The 26,419-nt window shown below is 34.1% G+C and overlaps 1 protein-coding gene and 1 pseudogene across 1 annotated transcript in view; one reads left to right on the top strand and one right to left on the bottom strand.

Moving 5' to 3' along the window:
• The window catches only part of DPYD (dihydropyrimidine dehydrogenase), an 853,664-nt gene that overhangs the window by 225,417 nt on the left and 601,828 nt on the right, over positions 1-26,419 (top strand). The window contains exon 6 of the mRNA XM_047727240.1: positions 21,572-21,768. Within this exon, the coding sequence (XP_047583196.1) occupies positions 21,572-21,768 (197 nt within the window). The remainder of the gene's footprint in view (positions 1-21,571; positions 21,769-26,419) is intronic.
• Positions 221-1,823, bottom strand: LOC125098419 (elongation factor 1-alpha 1-like; annotated as a pseudogene).

A 26,419-nucleotide genomic window follows, 5' to 3' on the forward strand; every position in this document is an offset into this window, starting at 1 on the left:
ATCAATATTCTATGAGATTATCTTAATACTTATTAAATGTACTGTTTTATGAGGTGTATACTTTTTTTTTTTTTTTCCTCATTAAACTTTTGTTTTAATGGGTCTCAAAATTCTGTGACAGATTTTTGGTCAAGTTGTTTCCATTAAAAAGTACTGATTTTAAAAACTAATAACTTAAGACTGCCACACACACACAAAAAAACAAATGGTCCACAAAACATTCTCCTTTCCTTCTGAAGGTTTTACGATGCATTGTTATCATTAACCAGTCTTTTACTATTAAACTTAAATGGCCAATTGACACAAACAGTTCTGAGACCGTTCTTCCACCACTGATTAAGACTGGGGTGGCAGGTATTGGGGATAATATTCATTTAGCCTTCTGAGCTTTCTGGGCAGACTTGGTGACCTTGCCAGCTCCAGCTGCCTTCTTGTCTACTGCTTTGATGACACCCACAGCAACCGTCTGTCTCATGTCACGAACAGCAAAACGGCCCAGAGGAGGATAGTCAGAGAAGCTCTCAACACACATAGGCTTGCCAGGAACCATATCAACAATGGCAGCATCACCAGATTTCAAGAACTTGGGACCATCTTCCAGCTTTTTTCCAGAACGACGATCTATCTTCTCCTTCAGCTCAGCAAACTTGCAAGCAATGTGAGCTGTGTGACAATCCAGCACAGGTGCATATCCAGCACTAATTTGGCCTGGATGGTTCAGGATAATCACCTGAGCTGTGAAGCCAGCTGCTTCCATTGGTGGGTCATTTTTGCTGTCACCAGCCACATTGCCACGACGAACATCTTTGACAGATACGTTCTTGACATTGAAGCCCACATTGTCCCCAGGAAGAGCCTCACTCAAAGCTTCATGGTGCATTTCAACAGACTTGACTTCAGTTGTAACATTGACTGGAGCAAAGGTGACCACCATGCCAGGTTTAAGAACACCAGTCTCCACTCGGCCCACAGGGACAGTGCCAATACCACCAATTTTGTAGACGTCCTGGAGAGGCAGACGCAAGGGCTTGTCAGTGGACGAGTTGGTGGCAGAATGCAATCCAGAGCTTCAAGCAGTGTGGTTCCACTGGCATTCCCATCTTTACAGGTGACTTTCCATCCCTTGAACCAAGGCATGTTAGCACTTGGCTCCAGCATGTTGTCACCATTCCAACCAGAAATTGGCACAAATGCTACTGTGTCGGGGTTGTAGCCAATTTTCTTAATGTAGGTGCTGACTTCCTTAACGATTTCCTCGTATCTCTTCTGGCTGTAGGGTGGCTCAGTGGAATCCATTTTGTTAACACCAACAATTAGTTGTTTTACACCCAGTGTGTAAGCCAGAAGGGCATGCTCACGGGTCTGCCCATTCTTGGAGATACCGGCTTCAAATTCACCAACACCAGCAGCAACAATCAGGACAGCACAATCAGCCTGAGATGTGCCTGTAATCATGTTTTTGATAAAGTCTCTGTGTCCTGGAGCATCGATGATGGTCACGTAATACTTGCTGGTCTCGAATTTCCACAGGGAGATATCAATGGTGATACCACGTTCACGTTCAGCTTTCAGTTTATCCAAGACCCAGGCATACTTGAAGGAGCCTTTTCCCATCTCAGCAGCCTCCTTCTCGAATTTTTCGATAGTTCTTTTGTCGATCCCACCACATTTGTAGATCAGATGACCAGTAGTGGTAGACTTGCCCGAATCTATGTGTCCGATGACAACAATGTTGATATGAGTCTTTTCCTTCCCCATTCTGGCTTAGGTTGAGCGGTGGTTTTCACGACACCTGTGTTCTGGCGGCAAACCCGTTGCGAAAAAAAAAAAGGTGTATACTTCTTAACACTGCATTTTCAGTTTTGTTTTTATACTTTTAGTTAAGAATGGAACTGATAAATGGAATCCTAGACTAACTCAGGTGACTCACTGAGGACAGAATTACTCTTTAGATTTTTTTCTTTTTTTTTTACTGTATCTCTCAGCACGTTTCTTATTTCACTTTTCTTTTGCTATAACCCAGTTCTTGTCTCACTGTCATACATTGTTTTATATACCATCATATACTATTTGTTTTTATTTCTATATTTTACTGGTTAGACACAATTCAAATCAAATTGATGAGTACCAATAATACAATAACAAATACAGTAATGCAATTCCAATAGCCTACTTTAAGAGATACCTTCCACTCATTTAAATGACATCAACATTTATATTTTGCTTGAATACAATAAATATTTTGGAGAATTGTGAATGGAGGAGGAACACAATTACTCATGTTAATTGTGATTTAATAGGACAAATATTATTCTTGCCATATCTTCATTTTGAACATGGAGGTTACCAAAAGCCTTAAACTTTTGCCTTCTACAAGCATAAGCGAGGAGAATATAGAAATATGTATACTAATATATAATAGAGTATTGCATGTTCTCTCTCAGGTAATGTATTTTTGTGGTACATTTTATCTATTAAATAGAAAAGTAGAGACAAAAAAAGAGTAAGTGTCATTCTCAAATTAAAGCCATTATCCAAGAAATGTACATAAACTGTAATATTGGATATACTCTGTGTGTTATGTTGTTGTTTTATAAGTAACATAAAATGACTGCGATACTTTGGAGGGTGAGCAAGGACATTATTAATAATTAATTCAGTGCAGCAAGCACAAACCAGGGTTATCTCAGGCAAACTGACTTGTATGAACATCCAGTGTAATAAGTTCCTACTAGGTAAGGATTCAGTTAATCAAACAAACATTGATTGAAAATTGATTAGAATTAAGTTTTGTTTTAGGCTGTTTCTGAACTATAGGTCTTGAGAAACTATAACGCCTCTCAAGAAATAATACAAGCCAACAACTAAAATTTTGTAGCAAACTTGATAATACATATTGTTTTTGCATTAGCATCCCTGGACTGATAATTCAGTCTTCATTAATTTTTGTCACTTGGTTTTGGAGGTGATTAGACCTTTGTATGATGGAAGGGATCGGGCAAGGGAAAATGTAGAGTTACAAAAACACACCATACTTATATAGCACTTCAGAGTATTTTTGTGATATCTCACTTTAAAATGTTGATAAACCACCCTTGAGACAGGTAAACTAGGTAATGTTTTTCCCATTTCAGATATGAGGAAACTAAGGATCAAAGTGATTAAAAAATAGTTAACATTAAACTTCTGTTGCACTGGGCAGTATTAGGTACTTCACTTAGCACTTGCTAACCTTGAAAATAACCCTTCAGGTAAATGTGATCATGTCCATTCTTTGCATCAAGGAGCTACATGGAATTAAATTCCTCAAATTCACATCTAATAACAGCAAATCTAGAATACAAAGTTAGTGCTTTAATTTCCATCATTACACAAATTCTCACTTGCCCCAGATATTGTTGTAAGTCATCAATGCAAACTCACTCTAAACCCAGGTTTTCTGGCTGCAAGTTCACAACGTTGCACTTGTTGGTTTATGTTTACCTTAGTCACTGTACCTCACAACTCACAAAATGAGGTTTTTGTGTGATATGAAGCAACTATATTAAAATAGGTGTTTTTTAAAATTTTTTTAAAAGATCTTATTTATTTATTTATTTGAGAGAAAGAGTGAGCAAGAGAGCAGTGAGTGGGGGTGGGGTGGACAGAGGGAGAAGGAGTAGCAGACTTTCTGCTGAGCGGGGAGCCTGATGTGGGGCTGCATGTGGGGCTTGATGTCGGATTCTATCTCAGGACCCTGGGATCACGCCCCAAACTGAAGGCAGATGCTTAACTAACTGAGCCAACCATGTGCCCCTTAAAATAGGTTGTTAAGATGAGTGCCCGTTTTATTTGTTTTCTTTGTTTATGCATGTTACTAAAAAGCTTTTATTTTATTTATTATTTCATTTTTCTGGCCAGTGAAGGATTACTGTAGATCCAGGACTCAAGGTTTGTGGAGCCTAACATGATAAACTTTGGGTTCCTTCTATGAAAAATTATAAAAAGCACTACTGTAAAATTTAAATAGAGAGCTTTGAAAGGGGCCTATTCTATGAAGGGCCCTGAAGCTCAAGATTATATCTAAAGTTTTATTTTAATTTGGAGAGCCTAAGGCTGATTTGATCGCAGCTGGCCTATAAGTAAATTTAGGAAAGAATCTAGCACATTTATGATACAATTTGGTAAAGTGGTCAATAAAATCTATCAGTTAATATAGCTAATCTAAAATGAAGATAAACTACCATGATAATGAATAATAATCAATATTTATGGTTAATCCCTTTTGCAGGTCATTTATAAATAGAATATGGATTAGAGAATAGTTATTAATGATACCTCACACTTGCCTCTTTGTCCCAAACTTGAATTGTCTTTGAATAAAATTTCTCTATCCTTTTCCTATTTATTTCCAGTATTGCTAGTAGTTTGTGAATACTGTTTGTACAAAAAAAAATTTATAGGAGAAATAAGATGTACATGAATAAAATACATTACACATTAATAAATCAGTTTGTACTCTGGTGAAATGTTGCTCTCAGGGATGCAAATACAAGTAGTATCTGTTAAGGCTTGATTTGTGTCTCTCCTTTTGGTCTTAATGCAGTAGTTAGTATAAAATAATGTCTTGATAGATTTCACTGAATATCTGACATTCTTCTACAAAAAGCTTTAGAAATCTATAAAAAATACTCAGTGCTGGCACAATGCTTGATAATAAAAATGTAGGATTGGATAAATTGCTAGATGATTTTCATCACAATATTAATTTATTTTAAAACTATTTATTACCATCTAGAGCTTTAAGACATAAAAATATGTTTCTGAGATTTGGGGGTAATAACGTTGAAATTTGCCAAAATTGTATACTTGTTAAGATTATTTGCTACAAGTTTTTTCCCCTAAATTTGTTTTTTATAAGTTCAATATATATACTTCTGCAGGCTGCTTATAGTTTAGAATGATGTAGTTTTATTTTGGTTTGAGTTTTAACACTTAAAAATATGTATTTTCACAAATATATTTGATGAATAGAAGTATAAAATAGTAGCATCAAGTGATATTGTACCAATATAGATCACTTGTAAGAGGTGTGAGTTAAGATTTAAACCACCCATTTTACTCCAAAGTATAATGATAAATGAAATACAGCAAGCACATAATAAAAGTTAAGAGCTGAAATAAAAAAAGGAATATAAATACCTTTCGGGGCCAGAAGTGTAGGAACTTTCAACAGTGAACAAGAGACTTCGGCCTCTTTCTGCTAGGTTATGCATAAACAGTCATGATCTGCTGGGGAATTTTACTGGTGTAGGGTACTAAGTACCCAAACATTATGAGGGATAGAAAACAAGACTCACCTACCCCTGGTAGAAAGTTAAAAAAGTAGGTGCAACTACTTTGCAGGGCTGGGCCTTATATGAAGCTTCAGAGAGAAGCAGTGACAGCTGTGCCCCAGTGGTTTAAGCATGTGCTTAGTGGCACAGTAACTTGCTTCTGTGATATGTCTAAGTAGTGCCTGGGGACTGGAGCTCTGGGCTTCCAGTAAGAAGCCTGGTTGTGTAGTTGGGGAGAGGGGAGAGAAAGGGGAGATAGAAGGGTGTTGCTGGGTTGATGTCACTACATACTTGATATAAGGAAAAAGAGAGCAAGTGCAACGACAGAAAAATTCCACTTAGATTAAGTCAGAAGGTTCAAAAGTACATTAGAAGAGCGAATGCTCCCAGTGATATTCAAGACTCAAACCAGAGATGATGACTGTATCCTAGTAAACCACAAATAATACCATAATCAGGCTTTTAAATAAATAAGTGTAAAACAATAGCCCTGAAAATAAGATAAAATTATGTATAAAAAACCAACAATGAGTTTGGTATGAAAAATAGTTGATTAGAAATATTCAGTGAAATTAAAATATCAGTAAAAAATTTTTAAAGTGGTTATAGACACAGATAAAATTTGGTGAACTAAAAAAAAAAAAAAAAAACACAAAAAAACAAAACGGAGAAATTTGCCAGGATGTAGTAAAAAGATATAAAGAAAGGAAAAGTATAACGGAGAAGTTAAGAAGCTTAGAGGCTCCAGTATACATATTAAGAGTTCCTGAAATAGACCTGGCAAAGCAGTCTTAAAGCAGTTATGTTAGAATTTTCTAAAAAGAACGGAAAAATTTGGGGCACCTGGGTGGCTCAGTGGGTTAAGCCTGTGCCTTCAGCTCAGGTCATGATCTCAGGGTCCTGGGATCGAGCCCCACATCGGGCTTCCTGCCCAGCGGGGAGCCTGCTTTCCCCCCGCTCTCTTCCTGCCTCTCTGCCTAATTGTGATCCCTCTCTCTGTCAAATAAATAAATATATATATTAAAAAAAAAAAAAAGGAAAAATTTAAGTCCATCACCTACACCCATGGTTGCAATAATATGAAATACTGAAGATCACAAAAGAATCAGAGCTTCCAGAAAATTATAAAAAAGATCACTTTAAAACCAAATGACAGAGGCGCCTGGGTGGCTCAGTGGTTTAAAGCCTCTGCCTTTGGCTTGTGTCATGATCCCGGGGTCCTGGGATCGAGCCCCGAGTTGGGCTCTCTGCTCAGCGGGGAGCCTGCTTGCCCCCATCTCTGCCTGCCTCTCTGCCTACTTGTGATCTCTGTCAAATAAATAAATAAAATCTTTAAAAAAAAAAAAACCCAAATGACAATTGAACAGATCCCACACTTCTCATCAGCATAATAGGTGTGAGAAACAAAGGACACGATATTTTTAAAGGTCTAAGATAGGACATTAATAAAAATACTTTTCGTGCATTTTAAATCTAAGGTGGCTTATTATTTACCTTGTTATTTATAGAGAACTACTAAAAATGAGTTATTTTTTAGTATGAATGAAAGGAAACTGGAATAAAAGAGAGACAACAATGAGCAAAGAAACCAGCAAAATATGGTGATAAATATAATTAGTGAGTATAAAGTAATTATTAAAAACTCACTTTGGAGTGCCAAAAATAAAAACAGAAATAAAATTTTATATAATATTGACAAGGAAGGCATTTGAGGTGGAGGTGGGGAGTATAGTCAGTAGTTAAGTGTCCTAAGTGTCTTCAATGTTGGGAGGATAAGGTAATACTCAATAAATTGAGAGTATGTTTTTAAAAACATTGAAATATTGATGTTAAAAATTTAAAACTAATCACAAAAATATGGAAATACAATCTGTAACTTTCACACAATCGTAGAAACAAAGAGAGGTGGGTATGCAGAAAACAGTCCAGCGTCGACAGGAAAGCAAAACTAAAACACAGAAGAGAGAGAAGCAAAGAAAAAGCAGAGTAAATAGGAAACATAAAAGAGATAGTAGAAACACATCCAAGTATATAATTACCCACAATAATTTGCATTTATTAAATTTGTGTATGGAAACATATGTGACTGGTATCGATTTAAAATAAATACTGTAAACAGCTGTATGATGTCTAGAAAAGAACAACGTTAGCAGAAAGTTGGTTGAAAAAAGATATGCTGTGCAAACACTAACTATAAGAAAGTTAATGCAGTGATACTAATACTAACATAAGTAGAATTTTGGGGGGAAAACATTAATAAAACTAAGAAAAATAATCAAAAAATGAATAAATGTCTTAAAGGATGTAACATTCATAAACTGTGTATGTGTTGCAACACAGCCTTACCTAAAATTAGTAAGGTTTTTATTTGAATAAGCTTCATTAGATTGATTTAATACATCAAAAGTTTCCTGTATTCCCCTAATATAAAGTGAATATGACCTTTTCATACACTTGTGCAACATTTATCAAAATTGACCATGTACTAGGTCAGAACAATTACATATATAATTTCCAGTGAGTATATATGACTGTGCTTTTTCTACTTCATAACTAAATTAGAAATAAAAAATAAAAATATTATAAAAACGAAACAGTAACAATAACAAATTTTTGTGTGGGAATTAAAAAAAAAACACATTTATAAATGATTGATGGGTTAAAGAGGTTATCACAATAAAAATTACACAATATTTAGACCTGAAGGAAAATTTCTGCTGGCAACGTCTGAAATGCAGCCAAAGTCATTTTTATGTGAAAATTTATTGTGTTAAGTGTGTGTAACAGGAAAGATAAAGCAATGTCTATCTTAAGGAACTAATAAGAGAGCAAATGGAGTGGGGATAGGGATTTTCAATAAGAAATAATTATGCACACATAGTTTTTCAACAGGAAATGCGTAACTGAAAAAAAACTATTACATGAATTTATCTTTTGTAAGTCTAACATACTTAATATAGTCAATTAATAACAAAAGGTGGTTATACTTAATAAATTAAACTTACAAACCAACAACTGTTAATGAAGCCTTTGAAAAACACTGCACTACACCATTTGGTTTCCCTGTATGCTATTCTGCAACTTGAGAAACTGAGGTGTTAGCTACAGCAAGAGAAATATGATCTTTACTCAACCAAAATAATTTATATTTCTATCCTTTTAAAAGTGTTCCTTTTCCTACTAATGCAGTTAGAGTATTTTAAGGTTGTTTTGCTTTTCTTCTTCTTCTTCTTTTTTTTTAAAGATTTTTCATTTATTTAGTTGAGAGAGAGAGAGAGATTGAGAGAGAGAGAGAGAGCTTGAAAGGGGACAGGTCAGAGGGAGAAACAGACTCCCCACCGAGCAAGGAGCCGTATGTGGGACTCAATCCCAGGACTCCAGGATCATGACCTGAGCCGATGGCAGTTGCTTAACCAACTGAGCCACCCTGGCGTCTGTGGGTTATTTTACTTTTCATCAGTAGCATATAACAAACATTTATAGAACCCTAAAATGAAACAACCACTGTGTTATATAAAAACAACGAAAAAGGCTTTGAACTAGCCCTAAAGGAGCTAGTTAGGGGCTGATTACTAGGTTTACTGCTGTTGAAATTATGTTTAGATACCAGTAATGGATCACTGACCATCTTCTACATGCTTTGTTAGAGATTTCACATAATTTTTTCTTTCACTTAGCATAGCTTGCAATCCGACTTTCCCTACATGCTATGCAGTAATCAGAGTGTTTTTTCCCTCCCATCTGTAATCCCAGGGCATAGGAAAATTCCACCACATAGCAGGCATCCAATAAGATTTGGATGGATTTCAAAATTGTTGAACTCCTACGACAGTTCTCAACAAATGAGTAACAGTAACCAAGGGAATATAGTTCTTGTTCATTGATATAGGAGGACAGTTATTTGTGTTTGTTCTTCTTGAGGAACTTTTTAAAAGAGGATTTCCTTGCATAAATCATCTGTGATTTCTGACTTTTCACTCCCTTGAAAATTGTATTTCTTTCATAACTCCAAACTGACTTGACTTTACTAGCATTTCGTCCATAATTTTCACATTGTTTTGAAGCAATGGAGAGATTATCTTGACTATAAAAATGAGAAATTTGAGACACAGAGACCATGAGATGTACCCCTAAGCCTCCTCACATACTGGAGAAAGAAAGAGAATAATTTTCTAATTATGTAGTGTTCTCTCAATGAAAAAGGACATAACATGGCAAATGCAAGGATATTTACTAATTCTGATTGGAGGGTAACTCTTCCTCATTTTAATCCTTCTAACTTTGTAAAATGGCACAAAATGAAAATAGAAATAAATGTTTGGTAGCTATAATTCTTCCTCAATTACTCCATATATTCTTATTAATCAAGCAACAGCAAAATTAAACTATGACAAAATGAAAACAGATAAAATATTCTTGGAAATTTTGGGATACTTCCATAATTGAGGGATGAATTGTGTGATGGTAGTTGTATTCTGTGCCCTCTTAAAGGTTTATATTTTTGTGAGCATTTAACTTGCTTTCATTATGAAATAAAACAAAACTTCGGGTAATTTCTAAAAAATACTATTTCATCAGTGGAGGTCTAAGGAAAACCTTAATAAAAGTTACAGATTTTTATCTTGTTGGTTTCAGTTTCCTTGAGTTATTTATTAGCAATATGTCAGTCTGGTTAACTTTTGAATGTTTTAAATAAAGAAAGATTGCTATTTGTGCATCCAAAGTAAGTTACTTCAAATTACATGCCTTCCAAGAGAGGCTTCTATGTAATTTTCTTTGTAATCTGCTTCCTTTTGTAAAAGAAGTGAAAGGAAATACTGAGTACATACTATTCACTGCAGCCATCCTTTGAGATGAAAAATTCTTAGTCTACTCACATTAAACAAGGGACAGCAAAAGTAGGAACTTTGTTTCAAATGTATGGGAAAAAAGAAAACACCATGTCATGTCAACTTTTCAGTTACCAAAATTATTAATATATTAGTAATTCCTAAAGATCTTATTTCATGTTTTCTTATTAAAATAAACCTTATTGTGAAACATTTCTGGCATGGTCAAAATATTGTCTACTTTGAGATCAGATTACTCTGTTTCATTCAATTTCCACCTTAATTCAGTAAATATCTTTACATGCCCTCTATGCACTGGAAACCAGTATGAATAAAACAAAGATCCACTAGTAAATAGCTCTCTGGGTAACAGAGTATTCACATGTCTTAAATACGGAAAAATTATTACAATCAACCTTTCCCATGCAGGCTTCATTTTTACATATGGTACTCTGGGATCCTGTGAGAAAGAAAACTTACTTAGAAAGAAGGAAAGATAATGCCTAAGACAAATCTTTAAACCAAAAAAAAAAAAAAAAAAAGTCACATGTTATCTTGGAGATGACTTCATCTCTCTAAATGTCAGCTCTAAAATTAAGAAAGTACTAATTATTTCAGCAGTTTATTGTGAAGACCGAATGAATCAATGATGAAAAACTCCTGAAATTAATGCCTTCTCTTTATAAGGCCTCTCTTAGGTGTTTAACATTTCTATCTCCAGTTCTAACAGTCTTCAAAGTTAGGTAAGATTGCTCATTTTATAGACAATGGAACTGGCACCTAAGTTATTATTCTTATATTATAGTTCTTATTTTTATTATAAATATACTGTATGTTCTATTTGGGATTGGAGGCTGCCATTGAATTAAATGAAGTTGACCAAATACAATTTGAAAACATAGGTATGTAGTTCAGCTATGAGCAACCTTACTGATCCAAAACCATATGCAGGTTCATATTAACCAGTACATGAACTGTTTTGCCTTCAGGATTTGTTCATGCTATTCTCTGTGCCTGGACTACACTCCTATTCTTAATTTTGCTGCATTTGATGAACACCTTTCAGGACCTGGTTTAAATTTCACTTTCTCAGCTCAACTTTCAGTCCTTGTTAGGTTGTCTACTAAGTCTCCTAGATACTGGCTCCCATGGTGCAGTCTCTTCATTGTAGTTTGCTTGCTTAATGTCTTTCTTACCAGGCAGTAAGTTCTCCAAGGGCTAGTATCATTCCTATCTTGTTCATCACTCTATCCTTCACACCCAGACCCTGCTTAGTACCTAGTCAGTCACTCAGATGTGTGTTCAAAGTTCGAGTTGGAATAAAACAGCCAGGAACCAAGCAAATAACATTTCTGCTTCCTGGGGATGAGAGGTTGGCAGAGAGGCCAAAGGAAGTGGTGGTGACATGGTAGACTTAAGAGACCCTCCTTAGTCCTATCTGCTTCAGTTGATTATTCAGTATTTAGGAGATCTGGGGGAAACAGCCATAATGATTAACAATGGTGCCAAAGCTACTTGTAAGCAGATTAAGAAAGTAATAAAAGAACAGTAATTAGAAGGCAGTCATAACTAAAATGCATTGGTTGTTATATGATATGCCATACAAGCATTTACTAAACTATTTTCAAAGAGCCAGCTTTCTGTTTTTGTAGATCATCTTTATTTTTGCTTTTATGTTGTTTCATTATTTTTCTATAATTTTCATTTATTTTCTTCTTTTTTGAAATTTACCACCACTATCACCACCACCACACCTATAAAAATTTGACCATAATAGTAAGAGTTCAGGCTCTGGAGTAGAATGGTCTTGGCATAAAATCCTTACCTGTGAAAGTGGCTTCCACATCTGAGAAATGGAAATAATAATTGTACCATCATAACAGAATTGTTGAAGACTAAATGAGATCACATATATAGTGTCTTAGTATAAAGCCTGACACATGGTATGTGCTCAGTGTATACCGGCCTTATTATTGTGGGGAAATACATATTGAGCATACTTTCCATGCATCTTTAGAAACTTGAATTACTCCCTTGTGATATTGATTAACCTATCTGTTTCCATTATTTACTTGTTTTGGCACTTGAATCTTCTGCTTAGAAAAATATTCTTAGAAAGTTTAACAGTGGAATGACAGCTAAAGTTTGTTTTAAAGAATGGGATCTTTCTCACCTTAAGAGTTTAATTGTTTTGAATTAAGTTTTTGTTGTATTATGAACCAATGGGAATTATACTCCATGAAAATCTATTTGGAAATGTTCTTTTGATATTGTAACAAGTAGACTTAATATAGTATTTATATATGAATTACTTGTAATTTTGAGTTACATTTATTTGAAAACTGATCTGGTTTAAAAAAAGAAATGAAAAATATGCTTTATTACTTAAATTTTAGAGATTTGTTTTAATTGACTAAATTTCAGGACAAAATTAATTCCTGCTCTTTAGTCAATAGTATAAATTACTTCTTCCACTAGTACTATCTATGGATAGGTAGTCTTAAGAAAAAAAATCACAAGATTTGTTATTGTAAACATAGTTCATCATTAACTTTATTAGATATATTAATTACTTTTATAAAATGACAATTTTAGATGTATGACTAATTGATTCACATCTCTTAGGTTTATAAAGTACTTCGGTATATATCAACAGCCCCCTAAATGTTTATGTAGCTATTTACTTGACTTCCTAGCTAATTTTTAAAAAACATTCTGCAATAATCAAGCAATATTCATGAGAGTATATTATGTACATATGAAATTGTTCATTTTGTGTATTTCAGTTGAAAATGAGTTGAACACTGCTGTTTTATTTTTTAAAGATTGGTTTATTTATTTGAGAGAGAGAGAAAGATTGAAAGTGAGCAATGAGTAGGGGGATTCAGACAGAGAGAATCTCAAGCAGATCCCCACTGAGTGCAGAACCCCACACAAGGCTCAATCCAAGACTGAGATCATGACCTGAGCCAAGATCAAGAGTCAGATGTGAACTGGCTGAGCCACCCAGGCACCTAGAACACCACTGTTTTAAAAGCATAGAAGGCCACTTAGTCATTCTGGTCTTAAGGAAGTTGGCAAGTATAGCTGATATATCTCAAAGTTTGTGCTTGATGATACAACTTTGCCAGTGGTTTTAAAAAATTATGTGAATGCTCACATAATTTCTGAGTCCAATAATGTGATGAAGGCAGTTAGGACCAGCTCTTGAGAGGGTGAGCTGGTTGTTAAATACAACCATCATGAAAAATTAAAAATTAAATGACGTAACCTTATAATCATATATATCATATTAAAAAGAAATGTAACAAATACTAAAACTCATTGCTTCATAATTATTTATTTCATTTTTATCTTCATTGTGCTCTTGAGGTTATGTCTATTATATGTTAGAAATGTTGGAAATGTTCTATAATACATTAGTCACTAGCCACATACAGTTATTGAGTACTTGAAAAATGGCTATTATTAAGAACTAAATTTTTATTTTTATTTAATTATAATGAATTTAAATATAAATTTGATTAGTCACATGTGACTAGTGGCTACCATGTTGGACAGTAAGTGTTCTGCCTCATGGAGTTTGAACATGAAGTGAATTAGGAAGTAACTTTTGCTATGTGGCCAAGAACTTTTCTAAATGCCTTACATGAGTTAACTAGTTTAATCCTCGTAGTAACCCTCTGAGATAGATAATACTAACCCCACTTTCAATACCATGCACCATGAGAAAGATGAACAACAAGACTCGACCCCAAGCAGTGTAATTTTAAAGTCAGACTTCTAAAAAACAAACTACTGTTCTTTGTGATAAAATTCACAAAATTTTGTTCAAACACTTGTTTCATTAGAAACTATCAAGGTTGATACAGCCTTTTACAAAGCCAAGGGAGAAAATCCAGTGCAATAAAAAGTTACTTAAAAAGAATAAAACATAACAGGAAAAAGAATAATTCATTCATAGATTAGTGTATTAAGAAAGGTAGTGTATTGAGTATTTATTAACCAGCTCATGAGCTCATGAGCATGGCGTTGCCCATTTCAGAAGCTAATCATAGTACATGTCTTTGGTGTTATATGAGTTGAGAAGTATGCTTGCTTTCATTCCCTCAAACCCCTGAAAACTTACAACTCTGTGTTGACATTAGCAGAGTTTCAATAGATATATCTATTTGGTTCAATATTTAACAGTTTTCTTTTTTCTCTCTTATTTTTCAAAGATTTTATTTATTTATTTGAGAGAGAGAGAGCACTCACAAGCAGGCAGAGGGCAGAGGGAGAGGGAGAAGCAGACTCCTCACTGAGCAGGGAGCCTGATGCTGGGCTCTATCCCAGGACCCCGGGATCATGACCTAAGCTGAAGGCAGATGCCCAACCGAATGAGCCACCCAGGCGCCCCCATATATTTGACAGCTTTTTAAAAGAACACTTAAAGCTTCATTGAAAAATAATTAAAATGTCCTTAGGTGAGCATTTGTATGTATTATATATTATTGAATAATTACTACTTTATTTGCATACCATTGGATAGAATTTGTCAGGTATGTTCAGTGTCTCAAAACTAAGCTATCTCTTGCTTCTGGGTGAGTGAGACAAGAAAGACATTTCAAAAATCCTATTCTATTTGACTGTCACAGCTTACTTTCAGATTTAAAATAAACTTTTTGGCCTTTAAAGTCCTAAGTAATCACCTTAAACTCTCTTTTGTTATGTAAGGTTTCAGCAGTAAATGATTCTTTTAAGAAAACTTATGTTTTCTACTTCTAAAATTTGTTAAAATGAAATATTAATTTATAAATGCTACTAAATTTTTTGTTATTATTATTTTTAAGTTTTAATTTCAGCTAGCATACACTTCCATACATCAGCCAGTTCTTATCAAACGAGTGTACTCCTTAATCCCCATCACTTATTTAAACCATCGCCTACCCACTACCCCTTCGGTAACCATCAGTTTGTTCTCTATGATTGTTTGTTTTGTTTCTTAAATTCCACATGAGTAAAATTATATGGCCTTTGTCTTTCTCTGACTTAATTCACTAATCATCTTTGTCTTTAGCTCCATCTGCTTCATTGCAAATGGCAAGAATTCAGTCTTTTTTATGGCTGAATTAATATATATACATATATACACACATACGTATGTATACATATGTACACACACACATACATATACATATACACATACATACCACATGTTTTTTTTTAATAAAGTGATTTTTGTTGTTTATATATATATATATATTTTTAAAGATTTTATTTATTTTTTATTTGACAGAGATCACAAGTAGGCAGAGAGGCAGGCAGAAAGAGAGGAAGGGAAGCAGGCTCCCCGCTGAGCAGAGAGCCTGACGTGGTTCTCAATCCCAGGACCCCAGGATCATGACCTGAGCTGAAGGCAGAGGCTTTAACCCACTGAGCTACCCAGGTGCCCGCATACCACATCTTCTTTATCCATTCATCAATTGATGGATACATGGGCTGGTTTCATATCTTGGCTACTGTAAATAATACTGCTATAAATATTGGGGTACATGTAATCCTTTGAATTAATTTTCTTGTATTCATTGGGTAAATACCCAGTGGTGTGATTGCTTGATCATAAGGTAGTTCTGTTTTTAACTTTTTTTTTTCTTTTAAGATTTTATTTTTGTGTATTTGTCAGAGGGAGAGAGAGAGAGCGCGCACGCACAGGCAGGCAGAGTGACAGGCAGAGGCAGAGGGAGAAGGAGGCTTCCTGCAGAGCAAGGAGCCCGATGTGGGACTCGATCCCAGGACACTAGGATCATGACGGGAGCCGAATCCATTTCTTGTAGATTATCCCATTTGTTGTCATATAGTTTTTTATAATATTTTCTTATGATTGTTTGTATTTCTCTGGTTTTGATTGTTATTTTTCCTCTCTCATTTTTAATTTTATTTATTTGAGTACCCTCTCTTTTTTCTTGTTAAGTCTTGCTAGAAGTTTACCAATTTTATTGATTTTTTCCCCTAAGAGCCAGGTCCTGGTTTCATTGATCTCTTCTAGTTTGTTTTTAGTTTCTATAACATTTGTCTCTGCTCTAAACTTTATTATTTCCTTCCTTCTGCTGGTTTGTGGTTTTGTTTCTTATTATTTTTCTAGCTCCTTGAGGTGCAAGTTTAGGTTGTTTGAGATTTTTCTTGCTTCTTGAGGTAGGCCTATATTGCTATAAACTTCCCTCTTATAAAAGCTTTTGCTTCATCCTGGAGATTTTGAACCATTGTGTTTTTATTTTCATTTGTTTCCATGTGTATTTTTAATTTCTTCTTTTATTTCCTGGTTGGCCCATTCTTTATTTAGTGGCATGTTATTTAACTTCCATGTATTTGTGGTCTTTCCAGGTTTTTTCTTGTGCTTGACTTCGTTTCATAGCATTGTGGTTAAAAAAGATGCATGGGATGGCTTCAGTTTTCTTGAATTTGTTGAGACTTTTTCTGTGGTCTAATATGTGATCTCTTCTGGAGAATGTTCCATTTGCATTTGAAGAGAATGTGTATTCTGCTGTATTCAGGTAGAATGCTCTGAATATTATCTGTTAAATCCATCTGTTCCAGTGTGTCATTGGAGGCTGTTTTTTCCTTGCTAATTTTCTACTTAGATGATCTATCCATTAATGTTGAGTAGGGTGTTCTTGTTGGATTGCCCCCTTTATTGTTATATAGTGTTCTTCTTTGTCTCTTATTACAGTCTTTGTTTTAAAGTTTATTTTGTTCAAAATGAGTATTCCTACTCTGAGTTTCTTTTGACATCCATTTAATAATAGATATTTCTCCATCCCCTCACTTTCAATCTGCTGGTGTTTTTAGGTCTAAAATGAGTCTCTTATAGAGAGTATATAGTGTCTACAAGACACTATAGTATACTGTGTGTTTTTTTTTAATCCATTCTTTCACCTTATGTCTTTTGATTGGAAGATTTAGTTCATTTAACGCTAGTAAATGGTAATAAATTTTAACATAGGGAAGTTCTTAATTCTTCACAAAGCTGTGAGTACTGAACTAAATAAGAAAGATTAGCATTTATTCAATTCCCTTATGAAATAGCTATAGCTCTCCCTGGTCATGTTAAAGGTTTGTTTTAAATATTGATTTGTGAAAAGTATATGAAATCTTACTTTGTGAAAATATAATAGACCATAAATTTCTAGTAATGATTCAGTAAAATAGTTTATTAATTTTGAATTAGAATTTCATTCTTTTTCAGCTTGTTAAAAAGAAATGATAGGTAAAAAGATGTGTTGATTCAAAAATAATATGAGAGAAAAATCTTTGCTATTTGGATAGTAAAGGAAGGAGCAAAAAGATATATCTGTAATTTGTAAAACCCTAAATTTTTCTGGAAATTAGAAATGATTATATTACTAATTTAATTTAAACTCATTAATATGTATACCCTCTTCTATATAAAAACACTAGAAATTAGAAGATGAAATAAAATATGATGTCTGCTTTTAAAGCTCTTATGGTTTTAGGAAAGTACCTGATAAGTAAACCAGTAAAATGTGATAAAATATTAAGACAAAAAGGACAAAATGGTGTGGGGACATTTGTGAGGGCCATTTAGCTTAGACTACATTATTAGGTCATGTAGTACTTGTTGATAATAATCTCTTTAATTTTTAAAAGATATTTATTTATTTGAGAGAGTGGGAAAGAAAGTTGGGGGGAAGGAGCAGAAGGAAAGGGAAAGAGAATCTTGAACAGACTCCATGCTGAGCATGGAGCCTAACACTGAGCATAGAGCCTAACTCAGAGCTTGATCTCACCACCCTGAGATCATGACCTGAGCCAAAACCAAGAGTTGGACGCTTAAATGACAGCACTACCCAAACACCTCATCTCTAATTTTTAAGTGACATAATTTGGATATTCCTTAAATATTTTGAATGCCTTTACTTCATTTTGAGTAGCTGGTGAAGTATAGGGTAGAATTTCAAGAAAAACATCAAGTCCTATCTCCCTGATTCCTTACTCCCGAGGAAAACTACCTATGCCTGAGTTACCTATTAAATGCAAATAGCCTTGTGAGGTAATCTATTAAATTTTACATAATTAACCTTTAATATGTATATTTATTCATAGGCCACTTCTACTGACAGTCAAGTTTTGATGAGAAGAAAATAGTGAGAAAATTTTTAGTTCATTTTCTCTTTATAGATTTTGAAATTGTTATTAGGTACCTGTAACTTTAAAATTGGAAAATCTTGCTGACAGATTGACATTTTTATTATAACTTAACTTTAGTAATGCATTTTTGCCCAAAAGTCTAATTTGTCAGATACTGGTGGTATACCAATACCAGCTTTCTTTTGGTTAGTATTTGCATAGAATAACTTTTTAATCTTTTGTATCTTTTTATGTCCTTATGCTCAAGGTTTATAACTTTTATAATCTTAATCTTTTAATTGCAGTTTTAATCCACTTACATGTGATGTAACTATTCACATGTGTGTATTTATATTCATTATCTTACTACTTGTTTTCTACTCTTCTACTCTACCCCTCCACCTAATTACTGCATTTTCTGTCTTTTATTTCTTTTGTATTAATAATCTTTAAAATTCTGCTTTCCCCTCAAGAACTTAGCTATTCACTATTCCTTTAGTAGTTACTGTAGACATAAAACATGCATCCTAAATTGATTACAGCCTAATCAATATTAGTATTTTTACCACTTTGTAGGCAATGCTATGATCCAGTGGACTTTGACTCAATTTAACTTCTGATACTTTTTATCATATATTTCAGTTTTCATTTATAATAAACTCCATCTGACATTATTACTTCTATAGTTTATATATAGTCTATATACTTTTCTTTATATTTACCCACATATTTATCATTCTCAGTGCTCTTTATGTCTTCCTGTATTTCTGTGTTTCTATCTGTGATATGCTTTCTTCCTGAAGATCTTCCTCTAATACTCTTCAGTGTGTCTTTTATTGTTACCAACAGATATTCCTTGCAAATGTCTTTATTTGTCTTTATGTTTGAAGGGTGTTCTCCTTTTTTTTTTTTTAAGAATTTATTTAATTATTTGACAGAGATCACAAGCAGGCAGAGAGGTGGGGGAGGGGGCAGGGAGCAGGCTCCCTGCTGAGCAGAGAGCCCGATGTGGGGCTGGATCCCAGGACCCAGAGATCATGACCTGAGCAGAAGGCAGAGGCTTAACCCACTGAGCCACCTAGGCACCCAGATATTTTCCTTCTAGATAGAATTCCAGGGAGAAGATATTTTCTTTCACTGCTCAAAAAAATACCATTTCATTGTCTTCTGTCTTCCATCAGTTCTTTTGAGGGGAAAGCTTTCAGCCCTTTTTTGTTGCTTGTTGACAGTATTGTGTCTTTTTGGGGGGAAGGGGAATTGTTTTCAATTCTTTCCTTTTCTTTGTTTCATAACAATTTTACGGAAATCTGCATGAGTTTCTTTATATCTACCTTTTTAAAGGTTTTAGAACTTCTTGCTTTTATGTCTTTTATTAATTTGGAGAAGTTCTTTGTTTCTCTTTAAGTATAGCTAGTTATTGTCTCATTTTCTCTCCTCTGCTTTAATGATCCCAATTACGTATATATTAGCTCTGTATATGTTGTCTTTTTTTCTCATGTTTGTTTGCTATCATTTTTTGTTATTTTCTTTCTATATTTTCCATCTGGTTTGCTTTTCATTTTTTGGTCTAGATAGTTATTACTGACCCATCTTTAGTTTGCCTGCCCTTTTCTGTTCCCCTGTCCCATCTGTTGTTAAATACATGTGTTTAGGTGGTTTTTTTTTTTTAATCCCCTTTTAATTTTCACTTTTTTTTTCTTCTTTAATTTCTTCTATTTATTTTACAAATTCCAGTTTCCTGGTAAAGTTCACGTTCTGTTTCTCTCTCTCTTTCTTAAAGGTTTTATTCATTTATTTGAGAGATGGAAAGAGAACACAAGTAGGCAGAGCAGCAGAGGGAGAGGGAGAAGCAGGTTCTCCACTGAGCAGGGAGCCTGATGTGGGGCTCGATCCCAGGACCCTGGGATCATGTCCTGAGCCAGAGGCAGCTGCTCAACCAACTGAGCCACGCTGGCGTCCCTAAAGTTCACATTCTTATTATGTAGTTTTTGAACATATTAATCCTTGTTATTTTAAAATCTGTGTTTGGTAACTACAGTTACTGGATTTTATATGCATCTCTCTTTCTCTTTTTTTCTTTTTATTTCTAGGCAGTTTTTAGTTCTTAGTTGTTGGTAAGCCAAGGCTTTTTTTTTTTTTTTTTTTTTTTGTAACCCAAAATTAGGCCTTGTCTGTGAAAATTTGTAAAGACTATGGTTGACTTATTATCCTTCACAGAAGGTCCATCCTATCATTTGGTAAATAAATGCAATGTGGACTAATCACTAATCACTTTCATTCACAGGACTGAGATGATTCAGGCCACTTTTCTACCTCTGGTTTGTCCCACTTGTAGAGAGTAGCTTTCCAAGAGTTTCAGCTGAGTGTTTGCCAGGGTTCTCCCTTCTTTAGCTATTATTTTACTTGTTTTTGTTTCCTCTGGACCATCAGAGTATAGGAAGTTCCCCTCTTCTTTACAGAGATTTTCTGTTTAGATTCCTAACCTTTTACTCATGCTGTTTAAGAATTAAGCTCACTTTTCTGCACTTTCTTCTGTTTCTGATTTCTGGTCTCTTACATTCCTCAAACCTTGTGTCTCTATAGCTCTAGGAGATTGCCAAAATCTCTTTCTGTCTCTTCTGAGCTGTTGTCCTGTACAAGAGTCCCATTACTTCAGGTAGCTCCCCAGTGCTTCCAAAATATTCTTAAAACTTGTCCTTTAAAAGCTAATCTATCATAATCAAAAGCACATGTCAACGAATTATTTACTGAATGTTTTCTATGCACCAGGTTAGTGCTAACTGCTGATAGTACAATGGTAACATGATGTAAAACTACCTAAAGCATTATAAGTTGTGTGTGTGTGTGTGTGTGTGTGTGTGTGTGTGTGTATGTGTGTGTGTGTGTGTATGTTTATAAATGATATATTCTCTGAGTCAACAAACAAATGTTCTGCTGACAAACATGGAAAAATGACACATAAACATTGGTAAGTGGTTATGTTGGGGGCATATAACATACAATGTAGAATCTCAGAGAAGGAGCACTTAAATTGGCCTGCAGAGAGGTGTAAGTAAAATGAGCCAAAAATGCTTCCCGGAGGAGGTGCGACCCTGGAAAGGAATTCCAAAGATTGAGAAAGTGTCACATATAGGATGTCATCTACTTGACCCAATAGAGCTTCTAATTATAACATATTAATACTGAAAATGTACTCCCTATTTCTATTTAAAATATTAATGCATTTGAAACATTAAAATGTGTTTGAGGGTATAAAAGTTAGTTTACAGTTTTTAACCATGGCAATTGATTTCTTCACAGGTGTTCAAAGCAATGAATATCACACAAATTCGGAATCCTTCTCTCCCTCCTCCGGAAAAAATGCCTGAAGCCTATTCTGCAAAGATTGCTCTTTTTGGTGCTGGGCCTGCAAGTATAAGTTGTGCTTCCTTTTTGGCTCGATTAGGCTACTCTGACATCACTATCTTTGAAAAGCAAAAATATGTTGGTGGTTTAAGGTAATGCCTACATTTTTTCCTGTTTATAGTATCAAAAATGATGGCATAAAATAATTATGAATATTGTTCATTTATGATCATATAGGAGCTTCAGGCTTACAGATGGTATTTTAAATGTTCTTTTTCCAAATGCTCAATTTTTATTTCATTATTCACATTAAATTTACAGTTGGTGTTAAGCAACGTTTATTTTAAAAATTTCCCTATCTAGTTCTGTGAATTTAAAATAAATCTCAGCAATATATTTTATGGATGGAGGAATCAGTCATATAAAAATGCATTTCATCTCTGTGAATCTGTCCTTTAATGGAGATACATCTGAAAGTTATAGAAATTAGAGATGGGGCGCCTGGGTGGCTCAGGGGGTTAAAGCCTCTTCCTTCGGCTCAGGTCATGATCCCAGGGTCCTGGGATCGAGCCTTGCATAGGGCTCCCTGCTCAGCGGGGAACCTGCTTCCTCCTCTCTCTCTCTCTCTGCCTACTTGTGATCTCTGTCTGTCAAATAAATAAATAAAATCTTTTAAAAAAATTATATCAGTCTACTAAAATTGTTCCATTTTAATGTACATTTATACAGTTTTCCTTACGAATATTCTATATTTAATCAGCATCGTTGTTGTAAATCAGTAATCAGTCATAGTCTTTAGTCCCATGAAGATTCATTCATTGAAATGAAAAATATTTATTTTGTATCAGTGACTTTCAGGTATTCAAACCACATTTAGCAATTGGATGGAGAGGAGGTGCCTGGGTGGCTCAGTTGGTTAATTGTCTGACTTGATTTGGCTCAGGTTATGATCTCAGGATCCTGAGATCAAGCCCCACCTTGAGCTCTACATTCAGCAGGGACTTGAGATTCTTTCTCTCTCTCTCCCTCTCTCCCCTGCACTTTCTCTCTAAAATAAATAAATACATATTTTAAAAAAGGAATTGGATGGAGAAGTTTGCTTTATGTAAAGTAAATAGAACTCCATAGTGAACATATATTACTTTTGTGATTAGAATGAAATAAAATTTATAATAAGTAGGTAATGGATATTGCTTAAAACATTTGATGTAAAAATGAGAAAGAATTTTGGTGGGAAGTTAATAATATTACTTAATTTATTGTTATTTTTCATAAATATGTCATCTTGCATAATATGTAATATTCGTAATATGTCAAATTACGAATTCTAAAATACTGTCATTTGGCATATCTGTTGTACTTAGCATTTAAATGTAATGGCTACTGAACTATTCGCAAAGTAAGTGATCATATTTAAACATCATAAGGAATACATTTAATCAAATTATGACCAAAGCTTGTGCTTATGTTTTTTATATTTTACGAAACCTACAAATTTGTGTCAATAATGATAAAATTTCAACATTGGTTAGATGATTATATGCTAAACCCAAGATAAGCTTTACATTAATATAAAACTATTTAACTGAATTATCAAGCCAAGGTATCATATAATAGGGAAACCTGTTAAAGAGGTTCTGAAGCATAAACTGAAGAAAAAAATAACCTGATTGTCAAGAAATAATTATTTTTTCTGACGTTTCACCACTATGACTTTTAAGGGATTATGCATGTCTTATAAAATTTTTTTATTTATTCCTGGAATGTAAATACCTAATATATTATTTTGCTGGGATGATTTAGACTATCTTTTTAATAGTGTTTTACCATAGCTTTATTAATTAGGAAAAACATAATCTATTAGCAACATATGTATAAGCATTGTACATTTTTTTCAATTATACACATCAATGAATATGTGAGCTAATTTAAAAAATATGAACTTAATTGTTGTATACCCTAGTAGTCTAGGAAAAATCTTTTTGCCCCTTAATTGCATTTCCACAGGAAGCCTAAAATGGAACAGGCCCTGTTTGTGAATTATTCTGTGTGGACAATTTTGGTATATTATTATGGTTGCTAGCATCTCCATCTCTTTGTAACTCAAATGCAGAATAGGCATTTCTAAATCGTATAAACTAACACTAAACTTGTGTATTTTTATGTATTTGCTGAACATTTTCTAGTGGGACAGATTCTCCTGGATTAATGACCAAACATTTTTTAAAATTCTTTTTTGATTTATTTTCTTTCCTTTGCCTTTGAATGTTCCCAGTGTCTAGGGACAGTATGAAATGTTGAATCAGTCTCATTTGGACTGTCCCTTGGAAGACGCATTATGTGCCACTGTTACAGGATTATAAAAACTGACACTGGAATTTAGCCAGCATTGCAACTACAACCTTTCCCTGTTAATTTATTTTCTCACTTACAGATGCCTCTCATTCTCTTGTAACTTCAAAGTGGCTAAAAAAGATTAAATTAGCTTTGTATTTGAAATCAATTGCTTAAAGAGGTGATGTCAAGTTTTATCTTTCCTTCTCCTTTGCATCCAAACAGATTCTTTTATCCCTGGTGAATTAGTATCACAACCACTTTTTAAAAAAAAAAAATCACTAAAGTTGGTGAAAGATAGCAAGGACTTAATCCCTATTGCGTTGAACATGATTGATTTTTTTGACGTGGCAACAATATTAAATTAATCAGTAGTTTTGCTTTCCTCCCACTGTGGCTTTTTTTTTCAGGACATGAGTTTAAAAAGGTTAAAGCCCTTGATATTATGGTAACAAAGAGAAATAAAGACGGTATTAACAGACTGTAAGTGTGCATGTATAAATATATACTTTTGATTTATTTTCCTTATAAAAATTAATATACATGAACTATGACATTTTTGTAATGTCAGAGCAATGGTTTCCTTTGCTTTAGTTATTTCAAACATTTTCACTATGTCTGTTGCATATCACATTAGTTCACAATAAAGAAAAATGGGATTTAGGTGAAATAGTGATACCAATAGGAAGTGTGGTACCTGTACCATAAGACACAGAAGCAAATCTTTATTACAGTATAAGAATTGTGAGTTGAAAAGAATGGGAGTTGTTACAGGTTAATCCCACTCACTTGAAAGAAACATGAACATGGAATAAAGTTTTTGTTTGTTTCATTTGGGGTGGTTGTTGTTTTAGGTTTTCTGACACTCCACTGACAGTACTAAAGGATTTATGGTTGCCACGAGAATAGTTTCTTCAACACTTTAGATTGTTAGAAGAGCACAGATAGAGGAATGTAAGTTTGTTTCCATAAGCACAACAAACTTGGGAAATAATCTTTCCAATGAAATTCTGTCTTCCATTCTTTTATATCCCCTTTCTTACCATGTAGTCTTGCCAATGATCTCATTTCCTCTCCTTGTTTCAGTTACCACTTACATGCAAATTATTTAAAAATCTGTATTTGTCCTAACCTCTCTCTCTGTCCTGGCCGTACATTCACATCCTGGACATCTCTTCAAAAACTTCATCATACCAATATTGCTCCTCTTCCCAAGTTTACTCTCTCAGTGGATGGCATCATCAAGACATACGGGAATTATTTGCACTACTCTTCAGTATCCTGGCAATTTATGTTTTGTGAATACTTTTTAAAATGCCCTTTTACCCCTTTCGCCTCTATGCCCCTAACATCTCACCACTACAGTGTAGCCTCCAAATGGTTCTCTTTGCTTCCTGATTTGTCTTTCTCAAATTCATTTTTCTTGTAATTTTTCAAATCTGATTATATCAGTCTTCAATTTGAAATCTCTCAGTAGCTCCTCGTAATCTAGGAGACGGTGCATCTAGTTTGGCACAGAAAGCCATGACCTGATATTACATACATTTTCCCTCCCTCCTGTCCTTCCTTCCTTCCATCCCCCTTCCATATTTATTGATCTTGTATGTGGTGGTAATTATCTCAGGCACTAGAGCTCAAAAGTAGACAAAACAAAGTTCTTGTTCTCATAGGGCTTACACTCTAGTGATAGGAGGCAGACAATAACAAACAGTAAACCAAATATAGAATATATATCAGGTGATGATAATTGCATTAGGTTTTTTTTCTTTTTTCTTTTAAACATAGAATATGTCAGGTGAGGATAAATGCTTTAGTTTTCCTTTTTTCTTTTAAATAAATGCATTAGTGTTGGTTTTTTTTTTTTTTCCTTTTCTTTCAGTTTATTGATGTGTATCTAGCACATTTGATGCCTGGAATAGATTTTTTTAAAAAACATGTTTATTGCCTAGTCTATGCAGTAAAGTTATTTTCAGAAATAATCATGTAATAATCAATAATGAAATTATTTTGATTCATTCCTATAAGAAAGACATTGACAATTGACATAATTTCAACATTAAAGATACAGTTCATGTGGTTTCATTATTTTAATTTTAATTTGAAACAAAAACTCCTCATAGTTGGCCAAGTGTAAAGAGTTGAAATAATTCATATTGTGTCATGTCTATCATTTTATCAATTCCAAATCAACTGTTTAAACATTAGAACATGTAATAGTGAGGGGTGGAGACACAGGCCACTTATGGGCAGTTGGAATAAGGAATGCTTATAACTGAACCAGCCTGTGCCAGTGGCCACTATTTAGTTGGAATTTCCCACATTAACTTCCCTGTAGATCTCAATGTTTATTGAAGGATGGATGATAAAAATGGAACAATTTAAAGCTTGTACACATGTTACTAGAACCCTACAGCAACCACAGTGATTATTTAGAATTTAGATCTACTAAAGATTTTTGGTAGACTGACT

This window comes from Lutra lutra, chromosome 4 (genome assembly GCF_902655055.1).
Source record: "Lutra lutra chromosome 4, mLutLut1.2, whole genome shotgun sequence".
In the NCBI taxonomy this organism is placed as follows: Eukaryota; Metazoa; Chordata; class Mammalia; order Carnivora; family Mustelidae; genus Lutra; species Lutra lutra.